We start from the raw sequence: 25,332 nt of genomic DNA, 5'->3' as shown, positions 1-25,332 counted from the left end.
AGGTAATTTACTATTGAGCTGACATATGCAGCGTTTACCGTGAATGCAGTCTCTGCTAACGCGGGAACATTGCCTTTAAATTTCAATCACGCTGTAATGCTGAACTTCAGCAATACAGATTGAGGAGAGCCCCGAAAGGCAATGTTCTTGTGTTCGCGGAGACTGCACTCACAGTGAAGGCTGCATATGTCGGCTCAATCGGAAATTACCTTTATATTTTGACGTAGATATTTTGTAATACGGATTGAATCCAGTCCTAAAACGTTTTTTTTTTTTCATGGTATACTGTATATTCTGTATATGGTGTTCAGCTATATCTATATTGAAAAGTTGGCAGTTAGACACCATAGTGGTTTTAAAATCCCATATATGAAAGATCCAAGTCATCAGTAGAGGATGTATTATGGTTTTGGGGCTGTACAAAGTCATGGAATTTTACACAAACAAATATAACTATTTTTTTCTTAGACATTCTTCATTGAGTCTACTTATACCTATGATGCACATTCTATGGTGCATTTTCCAGCTGTAGACTCATATCCAAATACCATAAAAGTTATTCCAAACCTCAAAGAACAAAACTTGTTCTGCCTGACCATGAGAACTGTGGCAGACTATTGTTACAAGTGGAAGACATTAAACACATCATGTTGAACAAACACAGCCTGGTGTTGTAAATTCCTCAGAGATTGAAGAGACTGGTTTCTCTTGATTCCAATTCTTTGGGGAGCGGCACCTGTAGGAGTAATACATTACGCAAAGAAACAGCTGTGAGAAAGCTTTGATTGGTAGTGGAGGATAAACAGATATATCACCTAATTTGAATTTCACACTATAAATCTGGTGTACATATTTGCTAGTGTGTGTCTAATATGGGTTAAAGCTAACAAGCTTGATTGGGCTAAGTTTCTCCAGTTCAAGAGTGTTCCACAATACATAAACTCAGCAAAATAATAAACATCCTCTCACTGTCAACTGTGTTTAGTTTCAGCAAACTTAACATGTGTAAATATTTGTATGAACATAAGATTCAACAGCTGAGACATAAACTGAACAAGTTCCACAGACATGTGACGAACAGAAATGGAATAATGTGTCCCTGAACAAAGGGGGTGTCAAAATCAAAAGCGACAGTCAGTATCTGGTGTGGCCACCAGCTGCATTAAGTACTGCAGTGCATCTCTTCCTCATGGACTGCACCAGATTTGCCAATTCTTGCTGTGAGATGTTACCCCACTCTTCCAACAAGGCACCTGCAAGATCCCAGACATTTCTAGAGGGAATGGCCCTAGCCCTCACTCTCCGATCCAACAGGTCCCAGACGTGCTCAATGGGATTGAGATCCGGGCTCTTCGCTGGCCATGGCAGAACTCTGACATTCCTGTCTTGCAGGAAATCACGCACAGAACGACCAGTATGGCTGGTGCCATTGTCATGCTGCAGGGTCATGTCAGGATGAGCCTGCAGGAAGGGTACCACATGAGGGAGGAAGATGTCTTCCCTGTAAAGCACAGCGTTGAGATTGCCTGCAATGAAAACAAGCTCAGTCCGATGATGACACACCGCCCCAGACCATGACGGACCCTCCACCTCAAAATCGATCCCACTCCAGAGTACAGGCCTCGGTGTAACGCTCATTCCTTCGACGATAAACGCGAATCCGACCATCACCCCGGTGAGACAAAACCGTGACTTGTCAGTGAAGAGCACTTTTTGCCCGTCCTGTCTGGTCCAGTGACGGTGGGTTTGTGCCTATAGGCGACGTTGTTACCGGTGATGTCTGGTGAGGACCTGCCTTACAACAGGCCTACAAGCCCTCAGTCCAGCCTCTCTCAGCCTACTGCGGACAATCTGAGCACTGATGGAGGGATTGTGCGTTCCTGGTGTAACACGGGCAGTTGTTGTTGCCATCCTGTACCTGTCCCGCAGGTGTGATGTCCGGATGTACCGGTCCTGTGCAGGTGTTGTTACACATGATCTGCCACTGAGAGGACAATCAGCTGTCCGTCCTGTCTCCCTGTAGCACTGTCTTAGGCGTCTCACAGTACGGACATTGCAAATTATTGCCCTGGGGAACATCTGCAGTCCTCATGCCTCCTTGCAGCATGCCCAAGGCACGTTCACGCAGATGAGCAGGGACCCTGGGCATCTTTCTTTTGGTGTTTTTCAGAGCCAGTAGAAAGGCCTCTTTAGTCCTAAGTTTTCATAACTGTGACCTTAACTGCCTACTGTCTGTAAGCTGTCTGTCTACTGTCTGTCTTAACCTCTTACTTCTACCCCCTCCTTTTTCGAAAATTCTGTTAAAAATCGCGCAACTTTTCAGCGTCCTGCTACTCATGCCAGGAATATAGTATATGCATATGATTAGTATGTGTGGATAGAAAACACTCTGAAGTTTATAAAACTGGTTAAATCACGGCTGTGACTATAACAGATCGTGTGTTTGACCGTTCCACAGGTGCATGTTCATGAATTCATTAAAGCATGAGAAACAGTGTTTAAACCCTTTACAATAATAATATTATTTGGATTTTTTCTGTCTTTGAAAGACAGGGTCCTGAAAAAGGGAAGTTTCTTTTTTTGCTGAGTTTATATTACAAAAAAATGTTTTAAGCAATAATCAGACAACTTCTGACATCTGACTAAAAACTGAAGGCTGGTCAGATCAAGTTCGCTAACAATATGTCTGTTAGTGCTAATCTAATTTGAGAATCATCAGTTGAACTCACGGCTTTGAGATAGGCCACATTGCTCTTTTAATTTATTTTTTTTACCCCTTTTTCTCCCCAATTTCGTGGTATCTAATTGTTGTAGTAGCTACTATCTTGTCTCATCGCTACAACTCCCGTACGGGCTCGGGAGAGATGAAGGTTGAAAGTCATGCGTCCTCCGATACACAACCCAACCAAGCCGCACTGCTTCTTAACACAGCGCGCATCCAACCCGGAAGCCAGCCGCACCAATGTGTTGGAGGAAACACAGTGTACCTGGCCACCTTGGTTAGCGCGCACTGTGCCCGGCCCGCCACAGGAGTCGCTGCTGCACGATGAGACAAGGACACCCCTACCTGCCGCCTTCGAGGAACAGGCTTTAATGTCTTCATCACATCTTTCAGAGTGGCCTTCAGTTCTACCATCTCATCAATGCCGGTACCCCTCTGTTTTCCTGTTGTCTTCCTGAGCTGGACGTTCAGCCTCTCTGCTCTCCTGTCGTCCCTTGGGTCCACATCCAGAAAAGGGTCACTCTTTTTGGGGGTCCTCTTCAGCTGGATGTTTCTTAGAGGGTTACCAGACGAGTCCATGCTGGGGAGTTGTTGTGGAATGGGGTTTCACTGTGGAGCGTGGTAAATCTGCTTGTGTTGATACTGTGAAGAAGTGTTGGACTGCTTGACTCGGGAGGAGGGCTCTGGTTTGGGTTCCATGGGACCCTGTGGACCCTTGGGCAGCTGCGGCATGAGGGCCGCGATTTCGTGAGGGACGTAGCCAAGCAACGCCAATAGCCCTGGGGGCAGGTTCAGAGCCCGTTCATACATCTCAAACACCTCCTTCTGCTCCTGCTTCTGCTGCTTGCTCTGCTCCTCGTTCCTCTGTTGTCTCTGGCGGTCCAGGTTCCTGGTCAGTAGGTTAGTCACCACCATCCTAGGCCCTGCCTGCTCAAAGTGGTAGCCCATCTTCAGGAGGGTATTGTTGGCCTTGAGCAGGCGCGACACCTCCATCTCCACGTGATGGCCCAGCATGTGTCTCTGGTTGTGGAAGCGGAGCTCAGTGAGCGTCTCTTTGAACTGTAGGCAGCGGATAATGGCGATGATGCCCTTCCCTGTTATGAAGTTAGACTCTATGTTCAGTGTGGTGATGCAACGGTTCTCTCTCAGCCTGTTGGCCAGGGTGAAGGCAATGTTTTCGTCTGCATCGGTGTTGGCTATGCTAAAGGTTTTTACGTGTTTGTTCTTCTTCAAGGCATTGACGTATTCTATAAGCATTTCTTTGGGAATGTTTTCTATGTTGTTCAGGTTTACATCTGTGATAGTGGGGTTGTTGTTGCATATCTTATCCAGGGTGGTGTCCAGGTTTGTCTCATTCCCTGAGGGTCTTGATGTCTTCTTGGCCCCATCAAGGTCACCAAGGCCCCCGCCAAGGGCCAGCGATGGAATATTTAGCTTGTTTATTACTCTCGCCCCTTTCTCCGGGACAAAAAAGGCCCTCTTCTCCTCTGGAGTCATCTCTGTTACTTCAGGAGTCTCTGTGGTGTTCATTTCTACTTTCTCAGATATTTGTGATGTGCTCTTTTTTTGCTCTCTGCTCTCAGTCTCTTTCTCCTCTTTCTTGTTGGTGAACTCTGGAGGGGGCTGCAAGGGGCTAGTAGTGTATACAGTGTTTGTGCTATTGTCATCCAATGACTCATTTAAATGTTTATTCACTGGATGTTCATGTTTTCCTATGACCCTTTCATAGTTTATGTCCTTTTTATCCTCATCCTCTTCCTCCACTATAATTTCCTCTCCTTCAACACCATCTGTAGCTTCCACCTCAATGACTTCTTCTTGCACCTCATACACAATTTCCATGTGTTCTGCATTTTCTTTCTTTTCAGCATCCACTTCCATGGTTTTCTGATGAAGACAAGTAGTACAATCATTTAATAAACTTAGCCTTGTAGAACATACAGTCAGTCAGTTAATTATGTTTGTTTATAATGTTATAATAATTAAAGAGGTATACAGTATGATATATTAAGATGTTTCACCAGATAGGTGCAGTGAAATGTATTGTTTTACAGGGTCAGCCATAGTAGTACGGCACCCCTGAAGCAAATTAGGTTAAGTGCCTTGCTCAAGGGCACATCAACAGATTCTTCACCTTGTCGACTCAGATATTCAAACCAGCAATCCTTTGATTTCAGGCCCAATGCTCTAACCGCTAGGCTACAAGCCACCCTATTTGAAGGCTATATCTACGGTATATTGACCATTGGTTATGTAGTCCCTTACCTTATTGGGCAGGAGAGTGACGGGGATCCTCTCCTCCTCCAGCATGCGTTTGGACTCCTTCTCCCAGTACAGATAATCCACCAGGCCCCTGTGGTCAAATGAACCTTCTCTGTCTGGCTTTTCTGCCTCTGACCCACAGGTACCCTTTCATCTGGGGCTATAACGTCCATCTCTTTCTGGAGCTCTTTCAGCTCCTCAGGAGAAGTTTGCCAGGATGTCATTTTCATCGATGTCTTCATCATCAGAGTCTGCAGATGGCTTTTCTTTCTTCTGGTCCTTCTGTCTCTGACCAAGCGGCACTCTCTTGTCTGGGGCCATAACGTCCATCTCTTTCTGTAGTTCTTGAAGCTCCTCAGGAGACAAGCTAGCCAGGATATCATCTTCATTAATGTCTTCCTCATTTATGTCTTCCATGTCCCAGGTCTCTTTGGTTGGACATATCCATCTAGAAGTCGTTTGACAAAATAAACTGTTTGTCAATCAACCTAAAGGGTAAAAAGTATATCCACAATGACTGAACAGTTCTAGAGCTGAGTGGACAGTGCTACTGGCTCTGTCTCTAGTTGGTAAATGGCCTGCTCACGCCTCAGACAAAGTCTAAAATTAACACATAGGATCACATGGAAATATGTTTGGTGCAAGAGGGTCAGGGGAGACATACTAACATATTCCTTTTTCAGCAGCTTGAGTCAGCTCAACAAACTTCATGATCTTGCAGCATGGCAGTTGATTGTGAGACAACAAGAGGGGGAGATAGACAGTAACAGGTGGATTGTTTTTTTTACAAGCCTGGGGAGGAATCCTAGGGTCCACTGCGTAGAGGGCTCCGCCCAATCCCCCAGAGTTCCCTGAAAAATGTAATAATATCTCCCTAAAGTGATGCACAACAATGAACAGCTTATTTAAATGAGAATATCTGATATGTAGGGGGTTGCTATACTCAATAGGAATGTCCTGTTATCAGTATGACACCCTGTAGCATGTAATTGAGAAAGTCTTGTTTATCACACACAGGGCTAAAGAAGTCACACTACAAATAAAGTCTCACACTGTTTTTTATTAATGTCCCAAATCCAAATGGGAGATATTCACTCAGAGTAGGAGAAGACAAACAATACATGGACAATGTAGAAATATGTAGAGAAACAAATAAAGGAACATTATTTGAGGGTTATCCAGTTCAAAGACATATCTTTTTACATCATACAAAAAACCTACTTATCAAAAGTTTATGTTCTCCACATGAAAGCAATTTACATCACAATAACACATTCACAAATAATAATAATCTAGAAACATGTACATTCAGATTCATACTTGGGAGAGGAGAGAGTGTCAGTCCATGGACTGACAACCTGGGACTAAAGAAGGGTTAGTTTATTATTTTGTTATCACATTTTGTGAATAATAACTCCAAAATGTATACCTAAAATGTTTTACAAAGATATTACAGTTGATTTACAATATGTATAAGGTCATAATACAATTGGTTCAATATATTTGGGTCAAAGATATCCCAGGGTTCGAAATTCACAATGATGAAGCTGCTTTTCCAGATCAGCAAAACTTTTGTGCCATCACCACATCCATGTCTTCCTGAATAATATCGATCTCCATCCAATCCAAGGCACATGGGAGAGTCATTCTCAAGCTTCATAGTATGTATACAGATTGGTTAGTTGGCATCCATCCAGAGGTCTGTGCTTCCAGTGTCAGGGTCATTGTGACAGATTTCATTCCAGTCCTCTTACCTTCAGTAGATGCTCATGTAATTTCCATCCATGAATATTCTCCTGTAATAAAGAGATGAAAACAGACACATTTGAGTCAAGGTCAATATAAAAGACTCCCATACTTTAGGATAGCATATTACTGCATGAAACCCCCTGCATGCTGCAACAGCTGAGATTATAATATACTGTACAGGCATGGAAATGGAACAGAACAAACCAGGGATAAACACCATGAAGAAATATGTTATTAGAAAGAAGGATGTTTAACAAAAGCAAATGACCTACTGTCTTGTCAAGCATGCCATGCAATAATATAAGGAATGTAACATGTGAAATTAGAAATTTCCACTTAATATGGATCACAATTTACACTAATGAGAGGCAAGCAAAAGTAGGTACATTCTACTACTGGTGCTATGAGATACAGTATGTGCAGGATGTGGTGTGTAAACTGTGCATGTGAAGGTAGACAATGTGAAAGTGGGGTTTCTAGCTACAGGATGTAATGTACCATTTGCTTCACATTTCACTGGGCACAGACGTCGTTAGCTCAACGTCTAGTTTTGATTTAAATGGTTGAGTTGTCCACTAATGTGAATTCAATGTGAAATCAACAAACCATTTCATCATGTCATTGGATTTAGGTTAAAAGTTGGGTTAAAAATGCTAAATTCCCTTACATTGATGACATTTTCAAAGTCCAATCAATTTTCCATGATGATTCAACATCATCACATTTCATTATTTTGTTGAAATGACTTGGAAAGAACGTTGATTCAATCCATTTTTCCCAGTGGGATGCAGCCATACTGAATTTGTGAGCCTGCTAATAGACCGATAATTTGGCAAAATCTTTGATCGAGCGGGTAAGGCATGGTCATCCATGAGCTAGAAGTATCTGGATTGGGCCTTGGCAGAATGTGTTACCACTGCTCTGGCTGTACATTTAATGGATGGCCTAGAAATATTGATTTCACCTTGATTTTCACGGCACTAAATGAGCTACGCTATATTGATCAATATGGCAAATGATGAGACGCAGATGGAAACTGAAAACAGTGGCACTGATGGAAATGGATTAGCACTACCACAGCCTATTTGCATCTCACCCTTCTGTGTTTGAATGACTGCCTAATGGTCTTCCTCAGCGCTATTGGCCACAGCACCAAACATCTTTACTGAATCTACCGGCATCGTATCAGACCTCTTCAACACATTGCATTCTGGGGGAAATCTATGTACATGAGGATTGAGGATGGACAGATCGTGAAAGGAGAGAAAGAAAGGAAGAAAGTGAAAAGATCACCAGTTCACAAAGAACACACCCACACTCATTAGAGACTGCTTCGTTATTGGGGTTTAGTTTCACACCAACAGGCCAAACACACTGATGTCACTTACTATCAAAGACTGTTCATAGATAAGGATAACATTTTAAAGTCTATCTGACAGCCAAAATGACCTGTTCAATCATGAGGAACAGGATGAAGGTGGAGAAGAGGAGAGGATGCAGGAATATTAAGAGCAGGTGGAAGGATAGCGGTAAGTGGTGACAACGAACGCTAGGATGGTCCTGAGGTTCAATGTCATTACAGGCAAACACAGAGAGTCAACAGAGATGACATCCACAAGAATACCTGCGATTGTGCATAGGGAGGATAAAAATATGAGCATGTTTTTACCTGGTAAGTTGACTGAGAACACATTCTCATTTACAGCTTCAATCTTGGGCATAGTTACAGGGGAGATGAATGAGTCAATTGGAAACTGGGGATGATTAGGTGGCCATGATGGTATGAGGACCAGATTGGGAATTTATCCAAGACACTCCTACTCTTATGATAGATGCCATGAGATATTTAGTGACCACAGAGAGTCTGTTTAACATCCAACCCCTACACAGGGCAATGTCTCCAATCACTGCCCTTGGGAATTGAGATGTTTATTTTGACCAGGGGAAAGAGTGCCTCCTACTGGCCCTCTAACACCACTTCCAGCAGCATCTGGTCTCCTATCCAGGGACCAACCCTGCTTAGCTTTATATTTAAGCCAGCAGTGGCTGCAAGATGGTATGCTGCTGGCTAAATAACCCTCATAAGACTGGTCTTGATTGAAACATTTTATTTCCCTTAGTTTAGGTCACACAATTAATGCTACTATTTCCTCTAAAATCATGTGGGATATATAGATGACTACATGTAGGTGTGGGGTTGTAGTAGGTACTCACCTGATATGGGTGGGGCTCCGGTTGTAGGTGCCATGGGCTCCTGGGTGATGGTGCTGTGGTGACTCTGCCATGTTATCATTGTCTGTTAGACCCACAGTTAGCTGGCTGCGCCAGTTTCCTGTGCTGGTGGATGAGGAAACTAGAAAGACAACACTTTTTAGTTGCACTAAAGAGACAGAAAAATAAAGGTGAGTCTCAGTGAATGACACCCTAATCCTAACAATTAATACAGAATAATATTTTCATACAGTATGTTAGGAATGTATGAATTGTATTAATAAAAAATAAAAACATGTCCCTCTGTGTTACCGAGGGTGAACAGACAGAGTATGGTTTCTGAGGTGACCTGTTCCAGTATGATGAGAAGCAGGATCAACTACTACCTGAGGAGTAGGAGGTGGTTCGGCTGGAGTGGCTGAAGGGGGCTGGCATGGTCTGGTATCCAAGGCTGAGCTGAGAGCCGTTATCGTAGTCATACCCAGCCAGACCTCTACCTGCCTCTATGTGGCCCCCGCTGCGGTGGTACCAGCCTCTCAGGTGCTCAGCCACCATGGCCTTCTGCATGTTCTTCTGTAAGGGCTCATTGCGGGGCCCATGTCTGGTCCGGGGCAATCTCATGGTAGCGTAGGGGTTCTGAGCAAGGCTGTCCGCCCGATCACTACTGTAGGTCCTGTATCGCTCGTGTCCGTAATTGTGGACTTGGTAGGAGGGGTTGACATTGTAGTGGCCCTCCATCTCGTTCTCATAGACGTAAGCACCGTTGGAGTAGGGCTCCATGTCTGGACAGGGGTAGCCTGCCACGTAGTAAGCAGTTGGCGCGTAGTGTGCCTGGGGCTCGTAAGTATCACTAAAGCCGATATGGTTCTGGACCAAATTGGGCATACTGCCTGTATTACCGTAGACCTCCACCCTCCTGTGCAGCTGATGGTTGCGGGTCCGAGAGTCCAGGGTGCAGTAGTGGGGGTTGCCTGCGTAGTCCAAGCTGGACTGGCTGGTGTAGGAGGAGCAGTCCTCCAGGGCTTCTGTGCTGTTGTTCCTGCGGGCAGGGGACTGGGTAAACACTGGCTTCTCTGAGTCAGTATCCTTTAATAGCCGTTGCTGTGACTCCAGACTCCCACTGCGGTGCCTGAAGGACTGAGAGTTCCCATCCGACCTGCAAAAGTCACACACACAAAAGAAGCAAATAGTATGGTTAAGAAATCCAGATGTACAGCACACTAAATTACAATTGTTTTCTGCATCCTGCATTCCACCCTGCATCCCACTGCTGGCTTGCTTCTGAAGCTAAGCAGGGTTGGTCCTGGTTGGTCCCTAGATAGGAGACCAGATGCTGCTGGAAGTGGTATTGGAGGGCCAGTAGGACACACTCTTTCCTCTGGTCTAAAAAATATATATTCCAATGCCCCAGGGCAGTGATTGGGGACACTGCTCTGTGTAGGGTGCTGTCTTTCGGATGGGATGTTAAACGGGTGTCCTGACTCTCTGAGGTCATTAAAGATCCCATGGCACTTATCGTAAGAGTAGGGGTGTTAACCCCGGTGTCCTGGCTAAATTCCCAAGCTGTCCCGCATACCATCACGGTCACCTAATCATCCCCAGCTTACAATTAGCTCATTCATCCCCCTGTAACTATTCCCCAGGTCGTTGCTGTAAATGAGAATGTGTTCTCAGTTAACTTACCTGGTAAAATAACGGTAAAATAAAATAAACAATTGTTTTCTGTTAAACGGTGGGATGCAGGTAAGGTAGGAGAGTATAGGATAGTATAGGATAAATGTTCAGGGTCGGGGTGAGAGGGTAAGAGTTTGGCTAGGCATGGTCTGAGGGGTGGTGGAGGGTCTCACCTGAGCTGGCTGCTGCTGTAGGCGTTGCGGGTCATAACGGGGGTGGAGGGCATGCTGCGTGCGTCCCGTGAAGGTCTGGGTAAGGTTTTGTAGGGGCTGCTGTGTGCGGATGACACCTCTCTTGGGTGGTAGTGGTGTGAAGCATCCTGGCCGTCAAACGCTAACCTGTTGAGACTCTTGTTGTTGTGGTGATCTAGGGAGTGCGCGGGGCTGAGCTGAGGGGAGCACTGGACAGACCGTGACCGGGGCCTCTGAGCACCATCAGAGTCATCTGGACCAAAATACAAAACTCATGATCAGATGGGATTGGTAAAGCAGCTGTGCAACAAAGGTCAGGTAGCTACTGTATGACTGAACTCTGTGTCCCACTCACCGTCATCCAGAATCTGACTATCTGACAGGGAGCTGGTCTCTAAACGGATAAATTCATCTGGGGAAGAAGAAGGAAAGTATATTATAGGCTACAGATTAAAGTACAAATGTATAAAGTAATATTGTGGAATGTGAGTGCATGTGTTTGTCGATCTTTATCCCCAGTACCTGTGATAATCATAGAGGCTCTTTGGGTAGGCTTCTTGCCTTTCTTGATTCTGTACTGGTTCATCTCGTCTTCAACCTGCTGCAGTTTCCTCATGGCGTCCTGACAGTTCCTCCTCCTCTTCCTCTTCACAGTCTTACAGAGCTCTGCCTCTGAGGCCAGCTTCTTAGCTGCTTCTACGATCTTCTGCTGCAGAGCAAACATGCTCTCCAGGTTCCTCAGATAAGGGTCCTAAAGATCAGAGTACAGACATTATTATAGACATTATTACATCAGAGAATGGCAGATCCATTTCAATATCCACTGAGCACTTTAAATGCAATATCCAATTGTAAATTACAGTAGAATGTAGTCATATCAACAACATAATATTTTGCAGTTTGTGCCTGTGTTGGGAAAAGCATCAGGCAACTCATCAACACGTGATCCATACGAAACAGGACAGGACATGATCCTAACTTCATCACATTCCATTCATGACACAACATTTTTTTTTCCTTCAGTGTACAGTATATGTGTTTCTCTGCTTACAGTAATATCCTAAAACCCCAAGTTCAAATCCCTGAGGAATTCATGGAATTCATGTTATGTCATATTCTGCAAAATATTAGTCTTGTTACAAACTTAACAAGGCCAACATGTACAACGGACGTCACACTGCTTGCTTAGCAGGTACTGCTTCCTGATTGGGCTCACACAAAGGCTGGAACACAGGACCTCTGCCTTGGTAGCACGCATGACCGCCCTCCTGAAACGTATTACCAGTTTGGCACCACCGAAAAGTTAATAATTCGGCAGCGCAAATGATGGCACTTCAGGCTGAGGAGTAAATTTCACACATCACATTCACACTGTCATGACTTCCGCCAAAGTCGGTCCCTCTCCTTATTCGGGCGGTGTTCGACGGTCGGCGATCTACCTTTCATTTTCCATTTGTTTTGTCTTGTCTCCCCACACCTGGTTCCAATTACATAATTACATGTTGTGTATTTAACCCTCTGTTTCCCCCCATGTCCTTGTCCGGAATTGTTCATTGTGAGTGCTTGTGCACGTTATGTCTGGGGGTTTTGTCCCATTGTATATATATTGTTTGGTCACAGTGATTTTTATCATTAAACTGCGCCGTTGTAACACAGTCTTTGCTCTCCTGCGCCTGACTTCTCTAGCGCCAGTACGCACGGCTTAAACATCCCCATGTGCTACACATGAACGTGAGATTTGGTTCTGGGTTCCTAGATTAGTTTGCAAAATATATGTCATATACTGAACAGTGCAGTTTCAAGACAGACCTCGTTGTATGGGAAGAGGTCATCCAGTTTGAAGGTCGTTCCAACGCGTCGTCTAACATGAGGAGGTCTCTCGCCTGCAAACAAGGGATACTCTTTTGGCAGTTTGCCCGTGAGCTCCTGGAAACACACAACAAAATATCCAGGTCAGTTAGCTTTACAGAAAACAATGTGAGAAAACACAAAACAGACACTCTCTGTGGCACACTGGCTCGTACAGTTACACAGTGTTTCACTCCAATAGTCTCAATTGCCCAAACTAAAGCAATTTGTACAGTAGCTTGACTGATGTTTCACTGACTGACCCTGACTGAAATGAATTGCTGAAGTGTATCAGCCTAGCACCTCCAGAAATCAATGTAAGTAATTGTCCAAGAGAAAAATGGGCCTTTCACCGCCTCCAGCAAGCAGATTTTCTTCAGCTCCTTTGTTTTCTGGGTCAAGACGTCTTGGATCTCTTGTTCCTTTTTCTTTAGCTCAGAGATCTTCTCCTTTCTCTGCTCTTCGTCCACCGCTGAATCGGCAGACCCTGTAGTGGTGACATTGTTTACACTATAAATGTACCGCAGGCCTATGTGTTAGTTTTGGTTGTACTTTTCTAACACAGTGCATACAAATAAGGGTATATTTTTTCCTAGCCCTTTATACAGGTATTTTAAAACACTTAGCTAAATATAGACTTTCAGCTACCAGAATGCTGACCTACCTGTTGACGCCAGGCTACCAGTGCTAGCCATAATGAGGTTGTGCTTTAGGTTATCTCCTAGTCTGGTTATCTTGGTTCCTCCTCCATGCTCTGTTAGATCGACGGCAATATCACCCAAACTTTTCGCTGCAGTTATTTTACCCTGTTGGATTAGGGATTTATGGGGTGAATACATACTACAAACCTACACTGTCTACATGTAAATATCAGCATTTAATCCGACATGAATACATGTATTAATTTAGGGACGCATGAAGGTACAGAACACAGGTACACTGATTAGGTCAGGACTAAAAAGAGATAATATGACATGGTACCTTGCTTTGCTTCCTGTCCAAGTAAAACTGGTGCTGACTGATGGCCATGACCCAGATGGTTTTGATCAGTGAATGGCTGGCGTACCATGTGTGGATGACCAAGCCGGTCTGGCCGAATGTACGCTTGGTCACTGCCCGCCTGTTTAGAGGAAATACATTAGGCTCAGGAAGAAGAGCTTCTTTAGCTGTCTAGGAAATGTAGTTGTGATAAATATTTATAGTTTGACTTGCCCTCACCTGTGAGGGTCATTCACCTCAACAGCAAATTTCTTCTCCCGAAAATACAAGTTCTCCAGTTGCTTCCACTGATACAGCTATGGAGGTAAACACAGAGAGACACAGAGAAACAACTGATTAATGATTGGTGAAACATTTACTTGAACTTTAACTCTCAAATCCTGCATATGACACCTTTATATGAACCCATATAAAGTATATGATTAAATAATAAGCATCTGTAATGATGAATCACAACAGATATATTACAATGACCTTATTCTGACCTGGCTATGTCATAACACATGCCCACATAGTCAATCCCATGATGTAATAACTAGCAAACCGCAACCTTTAATCAAGTAAGTTAAATCACAACTATAACTTCAACTGCCATGAAACAGGGCTGTCAGGTCTATGATATATTATCTATTATATCATTATGCAGGTGCTAGTCCAGAGTAAATAGCATTTTGCTACAAAGGGGCATACCACAAAGACAAATAACAATGTGTAACAGCTTCCATGGCTAATCACATTGCTCAGTAACCCCTCCAGGTGCTGACTGTTTACAGTAAGATATGAAGAATCCACAGAGGTGCATGACTCATCACCATGTCTAGGTTCGCCACACGAGGCAGGCATTTACAGCCTTGTTACAGACCCAAACTAATGGTTGGATTTTGTAATCCACCCCTCTCTCTCCTATTATAGCTAGTTCTGTAGCCTATCTGTAACATTTACCAACACTATTGTACCTATTACATAATACCAGGGACAGAAAAAAACAACAACCCAGATTGCGCTACCATCAAAAATCACATCATAAAAAAGCATGATATCATCATATATGTAGTTGTTTTTCATTTAACAAAATGTTATTGTCAATATAAAATATGTAAAACTGTTGCTTTATCTCTTACCAGTAGAGGTCCAGTAATCCTGTTTCTATAGTAATGCTGTCTCTATTCCTTTTTGTCAAGGTCAAACAACACAAACAACTCCTTCTCTCTGCTTCCAACAAGTCTCCTCAGGTACTCTCAGCACTCTGAAGGGTAACGCCCAGTACCCTGCCTTCCTGTCTTTGACATCACATACACACCATCCTCCCTCCTCTCAACACTAAATGTCTGCCCAACCAGATCTCCTTCTCTCTCCGTGTTCAAACTCATACGCACATAGATCATTAACTTAACACCGTGATCATGTAGAGGCAGACCACAAAGCTTGGTGTTTGTCCAGGAGAACAGCAAGCTATAAAACATCCACTGAACCAGAAGAGCGGGTTACACACTTGACACTTTATGTAGGACTCTCAGAATGATGGATATATCTACATGTATTAACTGATCTGGTAGAAGTTGAGCAGGCATACTCTCTCTCTCTCTCTCTCTCTCTGTTATAAGTGATAGACATAAATATTATAAATACAGGCCTCCAAAGTAATGTTTACCTAAAGGGATTGATCACAGAGTTGTTATAAACTATATATTCAAGTCTGGCCTTCTTCAGCTGTATTGAGGGCCTAACCCCGATCAGATGAAAAGGTGATGAATGTGTGTGAGAGGTTAGTGAATCATGATAGTGCTACGTGCTGGAGGTATCTTTATCACTGTCATTTTCATCTTTCCTCAAACAGCCTGCTGAAGCTCCTAGCGCTGTCAGGTATAATGCTGCAGTAGCAGGCAGACATCTTATCTGCTAAATGAATCTCCTATATACCTGTAAAGACTATACTGCAAAACAACCGCTGTATGCTGACAATAAAATATCTCATGCAAAACTAATCCTGTACTCCTCCATAGTGTAAGAAGAACACAAATGGGAACAAACAAATAACTGTACCTTCCTTGGTTTCAATTTGTCCTGCAAATCATATTGGCCAATTCCTTTGTAGCTGATCCCAAGCCACCATGGGATACCTTGCTTGTCCTGTAAGGCAAAAGCATAGTTTCATGACTGAACTGCATACATCCATTCCCTTACAGAAATCTGATTTATAATTGTATTTATTAGGATGTATAAGTGCAATGCACAGCTGTTGTTGTGTGCATAATGCAATATACTGTATTATTACCTTTACTTCATAATAATGAACACCATACGTGGGTAAGGATTCCACTAGAGTCAAATACCTGAAATAAAATAATTTTATTTTACAGTAACATCCCAGAATCACTCTTTAACTTCCAAAAGGTGGTTTCCAGGGATATTATAGATGGTACAGGACAATGAGAGCATGATATGTTAAAGGTGCCTACAGTGAATCACAATGATTCACTGGCCAGACAGTAACTGAACTGGGTTATTGATTTCTATCAGACCTTGGCTACGAGAAAGGAGAGTGTGAGAAAGAGAGAGAGAGAGAGAGTAAGGGAGAGAAGAAAAAAGAGAGGGTAAAGAGAGAGAAGAGAGTAACGAGTGAGTATTTGAGAGAGAAAACAGAGAGCAAGAAAGGGAGTAAGAGATAGAAAGAGAAAAAGAGAGAGGACTGAGAGATAGCCAGGGCCTGATGTTTTCAATCTTATGACTTGTGGTTAACAGGAGTGTGTGAGGGGAATGAGGGATCATTGTTTTTCCAATACTCACTGCACTATGGCATGTCCGCGGGAGACTCCTTTCAGCTGTTTGTAGTGCTCTATCACTCGATCCTCACTATAATAAACATTGTAAAAATGCATGATGACACCTTCAACTTCGAAGTTATGGGCTGCATCCCTCCTCCCTCTCAGGAATGCATCATACATCCTAAATCATTGTCTGCTACAACATTTCTTTTGCAACAATTTTTATTTAGCAGTTTTGTAAACTAAAAAGTTACTAAGGATGCACATCATATTCAAGGTTATTTTACCAGTATGTAAGTGATGGGTGCTCCTTTAGCACCTTGTTGGGAAGAGTTGGGAGCTTCTTCAGATCCATTCTGGTGGTTTCATCACTGATAATAATGATAAAACAGAATGTGGATAGTGAAATACAATATACTGTAGGCCCAATGCAGCCATTTTTTTTTATCTCAATATCAAATAGTATCTGTGTAACAGTTAAGTACCTTACTGTGATTGTTTTCATACTTTTTTCTCTCCAAAATAAACAAAAATAGCCTCTTAGCAAAGAACATTTCTCAAGCAAGACTTTTACTAGGACTGCCTGGGAGTGGTCAGTGGGGAGGGGAACACTGAAAACCTGCTATCTAATGTATCACCTGGTGATTTCACCAGGTAGGCCAAAACTCCATCCCACCAAAATATCATAGTGTGGAAATGTATATAAAACACAGGATAATCACGTTTTTGCCTGCACCAGGCCTTTAAATAATATTCTGTACATAACAGTTAGAAAATTACCATACAGAAATGATGTAGAGAAACCAGTGCAATAAGGTCTTCTAAAGTACAAACAACTTGGAATGAGCTGCTAAAGGATATCACCCCTATTTAATCAGACTGTCTGACCTGACCCACTGGTGCAGAAACGTCATTGGCAGACATGTTCCAGGTGCATGGCCACATGCAGAGGAAGGTTCTTCATAATGAACCAACTGAAGCTCCATTCTCTGGCCATCTAACCCCTGTAATTTATTTTAATTTGGAATGAGACAGGTGTGAATGCAGACAAAGATCCACAGTGTTCCATAATTCTCTGTCTACAGTATGGTTCCAACTGAATGCTCCCTGACAGTAAAGAGGATGCTGCTCCTGCAATAGACGCTTTATTAAAAGTGGTAGAGCTTTGATGTTAGAATGCAGCCCTGCAGACTGTAGTAGCCTTGGCCGAGCTGTCAGTGGTATGATACTCATTCGAAGGCCTGTGTGAGATTTCAACACATCGTGGCAGGCCTCACAATACACAACATCTCTGCCTTCCCTCTTATAACTGCCTTCGCTGTCATTGATTTTACTGTTTTGTCTGGAAAACCAGCTCCAATATTTAAAGTCTTTGCTAAATGTGTGATGTTGTCTTGTTGCTTAGGTAGCTGTTGTGTTTGATACTCATTAGAATATATGTCCTTACCTTGAGTAATTCCCCTTTGCTTCCTGAATTGATATAAAAACAGCATGTCAGAAGATGTATGCTTTAGAGTGGCCAATTAATATACAGTACAAATCCCAAGCAAATAAGAAACTAACCTGCAAGGCGTTTGCTGCTAATTTGAATACATTCTCACTTTCCACCTCTATATCCCCCTGTAAGAAATAAAGCATCATCATACATGTGTTAATGTACTTATGGGCTGCAGAGACACTTTGCAGATGTCTGTATCTGAGCTCTGTTCCTATGACTAACACATATTCATCAAAATATAATTATTTTTGAATAAACAGCAATCTACTCTTTCTGACTGTCTCATCTCATTCCAACAAAACAGTGTCTCACGGCCACAGTCAGACTGAGGTTTGATGGTTTATAAAGAGGGACAATGAGACGGTGAATCACCATTTATCTCAACACACAACAGAATAAGATAAGTAGCTTACATTGTAGACGGCAACTTTTGCATTTAGGAAGAATAATTCCACCGTTGTGTTGTCTTTCAGCAGTGTTATACTCTCGATGTAAAACCTGCAGGGATACGTACAAAGAAGTTTCAAAGACTATTTGTTGAATTTAATTCTAAAGTACATATTCCATGCATAATCAGTAAGACATCTCATCACCCACTACTAGATATTCCCTAATGTAATAAAACTACTGCCGTCATTATCATCTTAAACCAATAACAGGATATATGTGGTACAGATATGGACCTGGTGCAATAACTACCTGACCAGGAAGTTGAGGGCAATAGGCCCAGTAGCCCTCTTAGAAAAGTCATGTTCTAGAACTCTTCGGTCCAACTGCAAGTATTTACACTGGCCACTACAAGAGACAATGAAGAAAAGTGTTAAGTAAACAAACAGCACTGGTAAGAAGCATACAAGCATACATTTATCAGTGGAGGATCCTCATGGGAGGAAGAGGAGGACCATCCTACTCAGTGAATTTCCAAAAAAATGTAAATAGATAAAACATATACTAAATATATTCTCAGCAAAATATTAACGTGCGATTAAAACACACTGTTTTTAATGAAGGTTACAGTAGCCTCAACAGCACTCTCTGGGGTAGCACCATGGTGTATGCATTGACTTCAATACAAAACCTATGAGGCTCATGGTTCTCACCCCCTTCCACAGACTTGCACAATAATTATGACGACTTCCGGAGGTCGTCCTCCAACCTATCAGAGCAGCATGAACTGACGTTTTCCACCCAATCAAAGATTCAGAGAATTAATCTAGCAATGAAAGCATAATCTACAGCTAGCTAGCACTGCAATGCTAAAATGTGGTGAGTAGTTGACTCAAAGAGAGAGAAAGACAATAGTTGAACAGTTTGTAACTAATTTATTTCTTAAAAAATGAAGGAGAAGCACCAGAGAGAGAGAGAGAGAGATTTCATTGTATTTTTTTAAACTTTTAAACTTTTACTTTCACTTACTTAGCTAGCTAATGCAGCTAGCTAATTTACTCAAATACCAGGCTCAAACAGAGAGGAATGCCATTTATTTTTGTTAGCTAGCTAAGGCTATCCAACAATAGAACTCAAGGTCAAGGTAAGCTTTCGGTTTTATTAATTTATTGCCACCGGGGCCCGCCGGTGTAACTGCTAAACTGCTTGCTGTACACAGTACTGTGTGATCGTAATGAGTTAACTAATGCTCTAGCTCTAGTGATCAGGGGTGTATTCATTCCACCGATTCATTCCATCGAAAAACTTTTCTTAAAAGGAAGCACACAGAACGAAACGGGGATAAGCCTACCTGAATTTGCCCAATAGAAACTCTTGTTTGCAACTGTTGGTGTCACACCCTGATCAGTTTCAGCTGTCTTTGTGCTTGTCTCCACCCCCCTCCAGGTGACGCCCATCTTCCCCATTATCCCCTGTGCATTTATACCTGTGTTCTCTGTTTGTCTGTTGCCAGTTCGTCTTGTCTTGTCAAGCCTACCAGGGTTTTTTTCTTACTCCTGTTTCCTTGAACCCGTTTTCTAGTTTTACATTTTTTTTGCCTGCCCTTACCGAGTCTGCCTGCCGCTCTGTACCTTTTGGACTCTGCCCTGGACTACCGACCCCTGCCAGCCCTTAACCTGTCCTTTGCCTGCCCCCTGTTTAAATAATAAACGTCCGTTATTCGAACACTCTGCATCTGGGTCTTTTCCTGAGCCGTGATAGTTGGACTAATGATTACACTCTAGATCAGCTAGATGACGGTATTTGGTGTGTCACTGTCTGTCACCTTGATTACTCAAATTTGTCTCTCGACCTGTGCACCTACGTTATAAACTTTCATTCATAGGCTAGTTTGTAGCAACCTCATGATGGGTATAGGGAAAAATACGGTATCATGTAGTAGCCTAAACCTATCAATGTTACATTGTGAATGGAATATGAATGACAGTCATCCAATATGCTGTAATAGAAATATGCTCATAAAATGTTTAATTGTCCTCCCTAATCTTAAATAGCCAAGACCACCACTGAGCGCTCGCAAGCACTCACACACACTGGCACAAACACACACACACACGCACGCACGCACGCACGCACGCACAAACGCACGCACGCACGCACGCACGCACGCACGCACACACACACACACACACACACACACACACACACACACACACACACACACACACACACACACACACACACACACACACACACACACACACACTGTATGCTCTAACACCCATATACTTACAAAATAAGCAGTGTCTTACCTGTCATCAACAAATGTTAGGCCAAAGTATTCCTTCTCTTTGAGATTAAAATGGGAGGACACCAGATCTAGCAGTTCACGGGACAACAGCTTGGGCTGTGGAATAGGAAATTGTTTGAAGAGGGCATTGGGCCTATCTATTTGAGGGCATTATCATTTTTGGTCCAAATTATTTGAAATTCATAGGAAACTAAAGTACTGTTACAATAATCTCATAAAATGATTTAAGATATTGTACCTGAACCAGCAGATCAAGTTTCCTGTCGTCAAGGAGATGAACCTGGCAGAGTCTCCCCTCCGTCATCTACAATGGAGTACAGGAAGTAAATGCTGAGTATTGGATTTGTTCATACTGTCAATCAACACCAACCCTGCTTAGATGCAAATGCAATTAATGACAATTGTAGGACATTTCAGTTGTGTAGAAATCTTGTCTCAGTCAATACAAATTGACCAAAATCAAACATCAGCCAAGGCTTTCTTTCTTTTTGTAAAACCTTATATTTACCCCTTTTCTCCCCAATTTCATGATATCCAATTGGTAGTTACAGTCTTGTCCCATCGCTGCAACTCCCGTACGGACTCGGGAGAGGCGAAGGTTGAGAGCCATGCGTCCTCCGAAACATGACCCTGCCTAGCTGCACTGTTTCTTGACACACTGGTTCACTTAACCCAGAAGCCAGCCGCACCAATGTGCGGCTACAAAGGAATTGGCCACAGTGCAGCTACAAAGGAATTGGCCACAGTGCATCTACAAAGGAATTGGCCACAACTGAAGTCAGCGTGCGTGCACCCTGCCCGCCACAAGGAGTCTCTAGAGTGTGATGAGACAAGGACATCCCGGCCAGCCAAACCCTCCCCTAACCCGGACAGCGCTGGGCCAATTGTACGCCCCGCTTCATGGGTCTCCCAGTCGCGGCCAGCTGTGACACTGCCTGGGATCGAACACGGGTCTGTAGTGACGCCGCACGCACTGCGGTGCAATGCCTTAGACTGCTGCACCACTCAGGAGGCACAGGGCTTTCTTTTTAACAAAGTCAATGCACAGGATAGAGAGCTTAATCACGTTCAGGAAATAATAACTGATGTTGTTTTTAATTACAAGGACTCCATTGTCTCATGGATTTAGCACTAAAGTAACCCAAAGAGGATTTGTTGTTCTGAAGGTTTTTAAGTAATTCTGTAGGGGAGAGTGGGGTAAGTTGAGGTTTTTACATTCAGCATCACTCCGTCAAGGGAAACATAGTATTCCTTCCAACAAAGATATGTACATGTATTTCAATATGTTGTGTATCCCTAAAACTAATCAGAATTAATGTACATTTCAGTTTTGAAAACATAGCTTATCTAAAAAAAAAAGTGGTCTCTTGGCACAAATTACACTGGGTATTGGGTAAGTTGAGCCGCAGGTCAGGGTAAGTTAAAACCTCTACAGGATTGGTGGCTCCCCTGCGGAACGGTTGAGCTAACCTAGGCTAATGTGATTAGCATGAGGTTGTAATTAACAATAACATTTCCAAGGACATAGACATATTTGATATTGGCAGAAAGCTTGAATTCTTGTTAATCTAACTTCACTATCCAATTTACAGTAGCTATTACAGTGAAATAATACCATGCTATTGTTTGAGGAGAGTGCACAGTTATGAACTTGAAAATGTATTAATAAACCAATTAGGCACATTTGGGCAGTCTTGATATAAAATGTTGAACAGAAATACAATGGTTCATTGGATTAGTCTAAAACGTTGCACATACATTGCTGCCATCTAGTGGTCAAAATCTAAATTGCGCCTGGGCTGAAATAATACATTATGGCCTTTCTGTTGCATTTCAAAGATGATGGTACAAAAAATATGTTTGTATTATCTTTTACTAGATCTAATGTGTTATATTCTCCCACATTAATTTAACATTTCCAGACACGTCAAAGTGTTTCCTTTCAAATGATATCAAGAATACCATATCCTTGCTTCAGGTCCTGAGCTATAGGCAGTTAGATTTGGGTATGTCATTTTAGGTGAAAATTGAAAAAAAGGGGCGGATCCTTAAGCAGATTTCAGTACTGAATTAAATATTAGCACTACCTTTTAAAAAACATGTCTATCTTTATTTCCAAAACACAATTAAACTAAATCACAAAATCATCACTTTTTTTGTCTTTTAATCCTTTGAAGCATCTTTTAACATAGGCTTAACAACTATCAAACACTCTGTACTTTTTTTTACATAGGCCAGGCCCTGTTGTTGCCTCATATCCAATCGAAAAATGCCTTGCATTACGCTTGTGAAGAAAACACTTCAATTTGCTCAACTTGCCATGGGCTCAACCGTTGGCTTAACTTACCCCATGGCTATTGTCCCAATTTATCCAAAAATGTTTTGACTATATTAGCCCACACAGCTACAAGGATGCACTTTCATACTAGGTTTAGAACTTCATACTGAAGCTTATAGAAACCCCAACTGAGGTTTACAGCCATTTTAAAATGATCTACTTTGGTTTAGATACAAGCATCATGAACCCTCGAACACAATAAATTCATTTGACTTGCGAAAATCTATTTTTTGGACCTAACTTTCTACCACTTTTTTTCATGGGATTTCTTCCTTCACAGACTCCATGAAATGATGACATCTACCTAAATATTGAGCAAATTATACATTTTTTGTATGGTTTCATAGAAATAAGGGTGGCTCAACTTACCCCTTTGGCTCACCTTACCCCACTCTTCCCCCAAAAGCCTTTTGTAGCACTTAAAAACGTAAAATACATACACATACTCCAAAAACAACCAACACCACACCTGACTCTAATCTGTGTCCACCAAATTATGGCATGAAGTGCTAAAATATAAAATATACAACCTGCAATGGCTCACAAAACATTCTCAATATCACATATAGTAGTTACAGGTAACACTAAAGTAGGCAAAGACACACACCTCCACCAGCCCTGTCCTCTAACAGCCCTATACTGTAAATGACAGATGAAGTCCTACTGATCTATAAAGTGCTGCTGTACCTGGTAGAGTTCCCCTGGGAGGACACACGTCTGAACACATCCCTGTCCAGAGCTCATCATCCCTAGCATGTAGCCCTTCTTCCTCAAGATCCACACACTGACAACCAGCACAAAGCGAGCACCTCTGACCAACAGCTTGTCCATACTGCACGCTAGCTAACACCCAGCCGGGCTTTGGCTTGGCTGTCCCTGCTCTGCAACGCCTGATACCTACCAAACCCAAGTCTGGCTGAGTTGGTTTGCGTAACAATATCATTGATATGTGCTGCTAACCCATTGAGCTAAGGCACGTCTGGGTCAGATGCTAGACTACAGACTTTTCTTTCAGAGCACTGCTTCTGCTAAGCCTTAGGGAAAATGGGTCAGCCAGGAGACGTGGTGCAGGTGACTCCTATTGTAGCCAAATCATTTATGCTCTAGGAAACATAGAGCATGAGGAAACCGAGGTGTTGGATACCAGACAGTAATACCGCCTCTGTCTCAGACAAATCTAATAATACATTTTGTATAGCGCTGTTCATTACATAAAATAATCTCAAAGAGCCTAAAAAGCTAAACCAACAACCAACTAATTTAAATTGAGATGGTAGAGATGGAGATTGAATGTCTCTATTTGGCTTTGGACGAAAGGCTGGGAGTTGAAGCAGTTCGGATAGGAAAGTCATAATTAACAAATCACCCTCTGTTAATTATGTTAATTAACAATCATTCAATTAAGGGGTCTGATTTAAAGGCCCTGTAACACTGACAATGTGATCAATTAAAAAAATATGATATAATGTTAAATATGCACATTCAATGGATCCAATTAATTTTGCACGACTGCATGTCTCTCACAGAGACCTACAGTATTTGTCACAGTGCACTGACATTGTTATGCCAGTATTATAGCAGCAGGATGTCTAGTGTATTTGTGATGACAATGCCATCATGCTTTAATGTGTGCAGATTGCAGAACCAGCTGCCAGGAGCCGGACAGTTGTAGCTATTACATTTTCAGAATTAGATGGGTCATGGTGATTTGTCACTACAGTGAGTATTCTATGTGGGGCAAAAAATGTCAAGAAAATGTTTCTTACTTAAGGCCCTCATGTGCATGAACATGTGACGATTCATTTCCAATGTGTACTTAGAGTATCAGCCAATTTAATTGAATGAGCGTTTTGTGATTGGTTTTCCCACATTTAACATTTGGACAGTGGGAAATGTCAAATCCTCTCAACATGATCTATTTTTATCACTCTGGACAGAGCTTTCCACAAGCTTTTCCAGATGCACAGATCTAGGAGCTAAACGCTAACTTCTATGTCACTTCTAAATTCTATTTCACTTTTCTTTAAGGATGTTTATAGCCAACCCATCCTCATATCAAGTCCCGTTGAGATTCAGCCTGTACATACTGTAGCAATAATATTTGCACGTATAACCATATAAAGTCCATTTATGCTAATGAATGAGATGATAATGATATTGATTTATTGACTGGAATACTGATTCCAGTTTTCCAGTGTTGTGTTTATCCAAGACCACTGACACTGCTTAGTCAACCAAACACATTACATTCAACAGCTCTCAAGAAAACACCACTTGCCTTCAGACATGCAATTAATCCCACGTGGCAGAGATGTAGCGGGACATGATGAAAGAAGTGTAAAGGCTTTCTGTGTGTTTTTGGAGCCTGACTGCTGTC

General features: G+C 42.4%; 1 protein-coding gene and 1 pseudogene across 1 annotated transcript; both read right to left on the bottom strand.

Annotated features, from left to right (window-relative positions):
• Positions 1 to 155: 155 nt before the first annotated feature.
• LOC139416637 (leiomodin-3-like) lies at positions 156 to 5,537 on the bottom strand (annotated as a pseudogene).
• Positions 5,538 to 6,037: 500 nt separating this feature from the next.
• On the bottom strand, positions 6,038 to 23,798 carry LOC139416636 (FERM domain-containing protein 4B-like). The gene is made up of 22 exons (XM_071165557.1): positions 23,643 to 23,798; positions 20,856 to 20,921; positions 20,619 to 20,713; positions 18,619 to 18,714; positions 18,333 to 18,417; positions 17,985 to 18,041; positions 17,869 to 17,891; positions 16,709 to 16,792; positions 16,444 to 16,509; positions 15,932 to 15,989; positions 15,700 to 15,786; positions 13,876 to 13,952; positions 13,639 to 13,777; positions 13,322 to 13,463; positions 13,011 to 13,144; positions 12,619 to 12,735; positions 11,332 to 11,560; positions 11,165 to 11,221; positions 10,792 to 11,062; positions 9,331 to 10,100; positions 8,948 to 9,086; positions 6,038 to 6,780 (listed from the first exon to the last, which is right to left on the bottom strand). Exons 1-22 carry the CDS (start codon positions 23,784 to 23,786, stop codon positions 6,741 to 6,743), a joined length of 2,976 nt encoding a protein of 991 aa, XP_071021658.1. The 5' UTR covers positions 23,787 to 23,798; the 3' UTR covers positions 6,038 to 6,740.
• Positions 23,799 to 25,332: the final 1,534 nt, after the last annotated feature.

Source organism: Oncorhynchus clarkii, chromosome 9 (assembly GCF_045791955.1).
Source record: "Oncorhynchus clarkii lewisi isolate Uvic-CL-2024 chromosome 9, UVic_Ocla_1.0, whole genome shotgun sequence".
NCBI classification, from domain to species: domain Eukaryota; kingdom Metazoa; phylum Chordata; class Actinopteri; order Salmoniformes; family Salmonidae; genus Oncorhynchus; species Oncorhynchus clarkii.
This window is presented reverse-complemented; position numbering and strand designations above follow the sequence as displayed.

Excerpts from the sequence above, each read along its gene's own strand:
- LOC139416636 (XM_071165557.1), bottom strand. The coding sequence starts at position 23,786 with ATGGACAAGCTGTTGGTCAGAGGTGCTCGCTTTGTGCTGGTTGTCAGT. Across the intron at positions 20,714-20,855 it reads AACTTGATCTGCTGGTTCAG|CCCAAGCTGTTGTCCCGTGA; the intron begins GTACAATATCTT and ends CCTATTCCACAG. Across the intron at positions 17,892-17,984 it reads TAGCAGCAAACGCCTTGCAG|GAAGCAAAGGGGAATTACTC; the intron begins GTTAGTTTCTTA and ends ATATCAATTCAG.